At 40.4% G+C, this 7942-nt stretch overlaps 1 protein-coding gene across 1 annotated transcript; it reads left to right on the forward strand.

The window, feature by feature from the left end:
• The first annotated feature begins 353 nt into the window (after nucleotides 1-353).
• On the forward strand, nucleotides 354-7545 carry LOC146645085 (keratin, type I cytoskeletal 18-like). The gene is made up of 7 exons (XM_085394967.1): nucleotides 354-767; nucleotides 2472-2554; nucleotides 2637-2793; nucleotides 2968-3132; nucleotides 3233-3358; nucleotides 3769-3992; nucleotides 4294-7545. The coding sequence occupies exons 1-7, from the start codon at nucleotides 354-356 to the stop codon at nucleotides 4424-4426; spliced, it is 1302 nt and encodes a 433-aa protein (XP_085251093.1). The 3' UTR covers nucleotides 4427-7545.
• The last annotated feature ends 397 nt before the right edge of the window (nucleotides 7546-7942 follow it).

Below are 7942 nucleotides of genomic sequence, written 5' to 3' on the forward strand. Positions count from 1 at the left end.
AGTAAAGAGAACATTTTTAAACAGATTTGTTGCCCCCTCTCAAAAAAAAAATAAAATAAAATAGAACATGTCCAGCCTCACTGTGTCCACTGTGAGTCATATCAGGTTATCAGTTTATTTCCACACTATCAAAATGAAAATGTCAGTACACTTTTTACCTGTGAAGTGAGTGGGTGGAGGACAAAGAAGGTCAAAGGTAACAATTTAATATAGATAGGAGAGGAGTTTCAGGAAGAAATATTGCTTTTCAGAGTTGTATATAAGGCCTCAGACTCCACCTTCATACTCCACCCTGCTGCCACTCTCCTCGGTGCCATTTCTCACTCTGATTGATCAGCACACTTCCTTTACCAATGGAGCTTAGACGCCAGTCTTCTCAAAATTATGGTTTAAGTTCACTTGGAGGTCCCAGATCCCTACGGATGGAAACCTACGCCCACAGTGTGACTGGAGGGGCAGGCGGCCGTGGAACCAAGATTTCCAGTGCCAGCTATGGTTCGCGTGTTGGCAGCGGTTTTGGCGGAGGATACGACTACCAGTCCTTGTCCTCTGGATCGACTTCTGGCGCCATGGGCATTGGAAACGAGAAGCATGCCATGCAGTGCCTGAATGACCGCCTGGCGAACTATCTGGAGACGGTGAGGAATCTGGAGAAGGCCAATGCAGTGCTGGAGGTCAAGATCAGAGAGGCCACCGAGAATAGAGGCCCCTTGGAAGGGAGGGACTACAGCAAGTACTACGTTATCATCGAAGGCCTCAGGGCCCAGGTGAGCCAACGAAACATTTAATCTAGATGATAGTCTAGGCATCTAAGGGCTCTAGAGTAATAAAATTTTTCACAGAATCTGAAATGTCCTCAAAATAAATGGTCTGAAATTAGTTGATTAAGTATCCGGTCTTTAAGTCTGCCGTCATTAGCTGTGCCAGGGCCCAAACTCTGCTGCAGGTACGTAATTCACACAATCACTGCAGCATCACTGAGAGTTAAAAACTATCTAAATTCTTTCATCTGTAATAAAATGATCAGCGTTCTGCTCTACCAGGTGTAACAATTAAGTTTAACATCCAGGTATCCATGAAAACCAAATTTATGACATTTAACAGAGTTAGAAGTTAGCAGGAAGTTAGCTCGCTAGTTTCCATCTAAATATAATATACCACGTCCTGACTGAGAGATTTCCAAAACAAATTAAAATGTACAGTTTTGCTATCACTTCCTACGGAGCCCCGCAGGGCACATGGGAGAAAAAAAATGAAGACAGACTTTTGCAAGATCTCGCAAAACTTTTGCGAGATCACGCAAAACTAACTCGGGATCTCGCAAAAGTTTTGCGAGATCACGCAAAACTAACTCGGGATCTCGCAAAACTTTTGCGAGATCACGCAAAACTAACTCGGGATCTCGCAAAAGTTTTGCTGGTATTATACAGCTAATATATATATTGTTTAGTATTAAGCTTTGCTTGTTCCATATTCAGTTTTTTAGCAAAACTTGTTTGAGTCCATAAAAAGAGTAAAAATAAGATTCATTCTTATATCTGGAGGAAGATTTTTTTTTCAATAAATATTAACGTTAGCTCGCGACTTTGTTCCAGTTTTGAATTTTGGCCCACCGTGTATTTGAATTTGACACCCCTGCACTAGCTGGTATATAAGGATGTGCTACGTAATTGCTAGCGACACAGCTATGTTAGCATATTATAAACAGTGAAGCTGGAGGATGAATGCTAACTTTTTTCCACTCGATAAAAGTTAACGTGAGGGTTCCCGGTGGTTAGGGACAAATGCATTCGCATGGCATGGACCAAACTTCATTCAGGAGAACAACTGAGACAATCCATCCTCAACACGAGGTTAGTTATTAATATACTACTGCATGGGCTGGGCTGTAGTTAGATCGTAAGGTTTTAAAATCTGAGCTTTAAAATGAATAGCGGTAATAAAAACCGAGAGAGGCCGACAGTGATTACCGACTGTTTTTAGGGGCTTGTTGAGATGAAATATAACAAGAAACAAAGCATTAAAACATGTTAAAACACAACAGCCTTATTAAACGCAGAGTACTTTGGGCCTGGAATCAGGTTTTATCAGGTCATCACTTAAAGACCGGATTGGTTTAGGTAGCTATGGTATACTAGTTCTCACAAATGATTCTTAAGTTGTAGTTTTCTTGCATTTCAGTTTTTTCAGAATGTTAAACGAACCCAGAACTACAACAACTACAACTCTTTTCTTGTAAATGCCACATACTATTGTTCAATCGAGTCACTGTTAACACATAAACTTTATTATTATAGTGTCCTAGATATCGCTTGAATACCTGATTTCACAACATTTATTACCTGTGGGCTCCTATCGCTAAGCAGTATCAACCATTTGCAACTCATCAAATTGAAAGTCACAGTTTGCTTTCCACCAAAACGATCTCTTCATACAGTTATGTCACCAAAAATACCATTGCTGTTTTTTAGATTCTTGACATGACCAGGGCAAATGCCCAGTATGCTATCAGTCTTGACAACGCAAGTCTGGCTTCAGATGACTTCCGAACCAAGTGAGTGTCGAGATTTTTGTGCAAAATGAAGGTAATCTCTTCACCAGCATGAGCAGATCTAGCATTCACTCCGTCTCCATAGGTATGAGTATGAGTTGTCCATGAGGCAGACAGTGGAGGCTGATGTTTCAAGACTGAGGAAGATCCTGGATGACACCAATGTTACTCGCTTGCACCTGGAGAGTGAAATCGAGTCCCTCAAGGAGGAGTTGATCAGCCTGAAGAAGAACCACGAGAGAGTATGCAATCATTGTAAAGTTCGGCAGAGCAGTTCAAAGAGAAAAACCTATCTGATAACCCCAATACAGTACAGTGCACCTTTAAAACAAATTTTTCCTTAACCACTTAGCACAGGAAAATCCTATTAACCAAATGTTCAGGAAATCACTCCCTGACTATTTCCTCCCGAACAGGAAGTTGATGAATTGCGAGTTCAAAACGCACAGGCTGGGGTCCATGTGGATGTTGATGCACCAAAAGGACAGAACCTGGCCAGAATCATGGAGGAAATAAGAGCAAAGTATGAGAAGATAGCGCTACAGAACCAACAGGAGCTTGAAGCGTGGCATAACTCCCAGGTACAGCTAAACTAGGCTGGTGAAAAACATCTTTTTTTTTTCCTTGACTGTGAGTTGAACAGTATTTGTAAATTCTTTATGTATATAATCTTCTATTAAGATCACAGAGGTGCAGGTCAAAGTCACAGAGAGCTCAACAGCCCTGAAGGAGGCCGCAGGTGTAATGACTGAAACTAGGAGGCGGCATCAGGCACTGGAAATTGAGCTCCAGTCTGCACATAGTCTGGTAAGTCTTGGTTACGTCATTAGTTTCCCGTTCTGGGTTGAGATTTGACCCTTCCCTTAGTATAAATACTCATCATTAGGTCTTCTCATAGATTGAGCCTGGTTCACACCTGGCAGTTCCAGAGCATGACAGGCATTACAGCCAAGAAAAAATTTAAGTTGATCCTAGCTCTGTTCAAAAACAATAAATTTCACCAATCAGCACATCGAAAATTCACTAATTGCATTTTTTCACAGGTTGTCAGAAGTGCTGGTACATAATTTTGTATGCAAGTTTTTATTTCTAGGCTAAATCATGAAGCTAACTCTAGCTTTGTGTTCCTGTTTAACACATATCAATTGCCCAGACTAACCTAATGCAAGATAGCCACAAAATTTTTACAATGGTGCTTTTCCTTAATCTCTTCACAGAAAGCGTCCCTGGAGGCTGCCCTTCATGACATTGAGAGGCGTTACAATTTAGAGCTGGAAAAATACAATGAGATAATCCTGAGACTGCAGGAGGAACTGGCACAGATCCGCAGCAGCATCCAGCAAAACACGAATGAGTACGAGGCCCTCCTCAACATCAAGGTGAAGCTGGAGGCTGAGATTGCAGAGTACAGAAGGCTGCTGGATGGTGAAGGAGACTTAAAGTGAGTATTAAGGTGAAGCAGCAGAAAGTATGGATGCAACATACGCTCAATGAGACAGAAGCCTTCTTCATCTCGGGGGAGCATTTGCAAATTTGATTTAAAGCAGCCTCATGCAAACATGGAGCAGCAATGATATGGAAAGCAGATGTCACTGACCTGTGTCTATGTAATCCTATTACCATCATTTAAATTTCAACTGCTCAATTTCATCATGTCAAAGAAAAGATCACTCAAAGGTGGAAAATATATTTCTGTTCTGTCTCCGTATGACTAACCTTTTTATATTTCTTCATTTTACCAGCCTTGAAGATGCAGTTGACCTAAAGAAAATCCAAGTGGTGACGGTCACTCAGACTGTGGTGGACGGCAAAGTGGTGTCAGAGAGCAAGGAGAGCAAGGAGATCGGATCCACTGAAAATCTGACATTTAGTTAAAAACAACTGAAAGAAAAACAACTATGAAAAAAATTAAATGGCAACATTTTATTTTGATTGCTTTCTGTCAATGTCTTCAGCGTTTCTTTTAAAGGCAAAATAAGCATATCAACCATTGCTTTGACTGATATTCATAGAAACCCATTGATTAAACTGATAAGACTTATGTATTATTTCATTATTCTGTTAAATTATTAGTTCAGAGGAGCCAGTGTAGCTCAGCGGGTGAGCAGATGACAGTATGCCACATGGCTGGAGTACAGCAGCCTAGCTTTTTGTTGCCTGTTTTCTGCTTGCTTGTCTTTACTGCTCCATTGTCAAATAAAGGCAAAAATGCCCCAAAATAATCTTTAAAAAACAAATTAATAGTTCAACAGTTTAGAGAATATGTCTACTGCTTCTTTGTCAAGAGATATAATGCCTTTAACTATGTGTTAAAGGAAGCTATAACAAACTTTCAGCTTAGGTTAGCATAAAAAAACAGCCTGACCAAGCACCAGCACCTCCATACTTCACTAGGTTGACATGTTAAATCATTTATACATACATTAAACCAAAACTTTCGACTCAAATTTCAGATTAACAGGAGGTCATGTGCTGGACTACTTTTTTCCTGGGAGGAGTTACCTCTCTAAATCTCTATGGGCCTGTGCTAATGTAGCTTTATAGTAAAATATTGGTTTTAAAATATACTGACAAGCAATATTTACAATTGTGAAATTTCAAAATATATGTTCAACATACATTTGAGGGGGAAAAAAAGGTTCACTGCCATTCACATACACCAATGGCTGTCTGGCATCCAGCCATCAACTTCCCACACATCAGAGTCTGCAGGAAATTCTTTCAGCTTCTGAGAAATTCACTTTGTGACCTGCAGTTCTTTAACCTTGTCCAGTTATAGGCAGAAGGCAGCCATTCCCATGCCATGTCCAAGCAGCTCAGTGAAGTCCTCTGTCCCGGTTTATTTACATTCGCATCAGTCTAATTCCTGAAGCTGCTGTGGTACAAACTGTTCTCCTCTGGAATCAGCTGATTCACTGCATCAGTTTATGTTAACGACTTCTGGTGCGTTGCCGATAGAAATGTGAGTTGCAACAGATTTTATAATTGGTTAGGAATGTTTTTGAACTGCTGTGGTTCATTACACACAAATCACAAATCAGTGCCCCGTTCATCATCGCAATGTCACATTTTTGCACTGCAGCATTCCACAGACGGCACCATTAATCTTCCTGCCAGATTTATATCCAGATTGCTTTCTCAACTGCAGCTGTCAACAAGGCAGAATCTTCAGATTTGTGCTAGTTGCCAGTCCCCCGAAGCTGTTGTGGTGCAAAGTGTGTGTGGCAGCATGGCTGCTGTGAGAAGCTCCTTGTGCCAGTCTTACCAACTGTTGTAAAAGTGTCCTCCCGGACAGTCTGAGCCTTTGTTAGAGGGCCTGCTAACCTCTGCAGCCAGGGAATTCATGGCCTAGCTGAAAGAAGTTTAGCAGACAAACCAGAGAGCGCTAAGGAATTCCAGAAAACCCATTGAAAATTAGGGGCTGGGAAGAGTGGGAGAAATGCACCAGACCTGCACCTCCTGTTTTCTAGCCTGCAATCCTTCAGTCGGACCCCAAGATAGCAGCAGAAAAATACACCAACAGTTCACTTTAATGAATCATGTTCACTAAAAAAAGAAAGACCTTGGACAGAATACATGAAAAATACTATTTTCACTTTGCAAACGTTAGAATTCAAATCACAAAAGCATTAATTTCATTCATTCACACTGACACTGAGATTCGTGGGAAAGGCCTTGAAGTTCAGGGTGCTGAGGCGGCACCAAGTTATCTTGTGATATTCTAACATAACTCTACAAAGTGTGTTAGTCTTGCAACTGCCAGACCCCACTGCAGAATTAACAGCCAAAACTGAACTGGTCAGAGAAAAATATATCAAGAAACATCGGAGGGGAAAAACAACCCTTTTTGGCACAACACCGGCTTACACACAGTATTTTAACACAGATGCAAAAAGGGTGCACATGTCAGGCACAAAGCACGTGAGCAAATTCATATGAAAGTAAGGAAAGTCTTTCATCTACAAAGTTAGCCAGGATCTGTTCAGCTGTGTGCAAATACTTAATTATGTATTGTGACTGCTGCATCTTATCTAATATGTATATTTTACTCAGCACAGAAGCCAAAAGTACCCTTTTCCAAAAAAGGTAGGGCTGTGAAACTGCTGCTTGATTATAATGTTAAACTATGTGGTGGCGGCTCAGAATATGCCAAAGCGTTACTTTGGTGTATGCAGGTTAAAATAGTGCAGATGCAACTTGGTGCTCAGAAGTTTAGGTGATAAACTTCCTCCTGAGGGGCACTGATGTGTTCAAAACGTCTGTGAGGACATTTAGTGAGTGATAGGTAATGGCTGATAGCTCATTTAGAAAAATGCAACATTTCTACTGGTGTCAAATATGCAACATCATGTAGTGTTTCATGTTTTAACCCCTTTATTTACTTATTTGGCTTTCACATTTTGTTTAATTCAGACAATCCTGGCTTATTTTTTTCAGTCTTGCACAAAAGGAGTAGTAAGTGATGTTTCAGTTTAACATGGAAACCAGTCTCCAGCTGGACATTAGAAAGAATTCCGGTTTAAGGAATTTCTACACTCCATACTTTCTTTACAGTCCATAGTAGGTGCCTTTTGAAACATTCTTAATAGCATTATTCTGAAGAAATCGAAGTCCTGTGGTGGAGAATGCCCAACATAACATAGCACTCCACCCTCTGGTCTAAATATGGTCACTTCCAGTTCTAGAAAGATTAAGATAGCATCGTTTATCAAATTAAAGTAGAAGCATCAGAATGTGCAGTTCACAAATAGGTGGCATAATCAGTGGCTACAACCTTGCTGTGTCGTTTGGAGGTGGGCGTGCACGAAGTTAAAGCATAGGTTCGCATGTAAAAGCACGATATTAAAAAACACTACTGAAGTCTGATGACCCTCAGCTGATCTTTAGAAGGCACTTTTTCACAGGGAGAGTAACAGTCCAATAAAACAAACCGAATACAGTAACACTAGAATTGTATTTACGGCATGTCAGTATTCTATTTTGACAGGTTCGAGTTTATAACTTTCCTTCCAAAAGCAATAAAATGCAATATGAAACTTGTTTCACAAGACAGACAAAAATGTTACACATCACTATAGCTGACCAAAGAAGACACATACTCCAGTCTATATAGGTGGTGATACTGAGATGTTGCAAACACAGAAAAATGTGATTAAGGTGTACATGTTTGAGACAGACACTGTGTTGCAGTCACATTGCATCATACACAGTGTAGAAATTTATGAACTCCTGCTTCTCCTTCAAGTTTTTCAAATGAACAAAAAAAGGACTTGAAAAGGTTATCAGCAGCTATTAAGAGTTAAGATAAACAGTTTATGCTGGCACGCAGGACTTCATTCAGGACTTACACCAGGCTGTATGAGTCACTTACAACAGGTCAGCAAAAAGTTC

The sequence above is a fragment of the Rhamphochromis longiceps genome, linkage group LG20 (assembly GCF_057381845.1).
Source record: "Rhamphochromis longiceps isolate RC_006_pf linkage group LG20, R_longiceps_female_GT1.1, whole genome shotgun sequence".
Classification (NCBI taxonomy): Eukaryota; Metazoa; Chordata; class Actinopteri; order Cichliformes; family Cichlidae; genus Rhamphochromis; species Rhamphochromis longiceps.

What these genes read in the sequence shown, in the direction of transcription:
- LOC146645085 (XM_085394967.1), top strand. Translation starts at nt 354, where the DNA reads ATGGAGCTTAGACGCCAGTCTTCTCAAAATTATGGTTTAAGTTCACTT. An exon ending in AAGCGTGGCATAACTCCCAG is followed by an intron (nt 3,133 to 3,232) that starts GTACAGCTAAAC and finishes TCTTCTATTAAG; the next exon opens with ATCACAGAGGTGCAGGTCAA. An exon ending in TCCAGTCTGCACATAGTCTG is followed by an intron (nt 3,359 to 3,768) that starts GTAAGTCTTGGT and finishes ATCTCTTCACAG; the next exon opens with AAAGCGTCCCTGGAGGCTGC.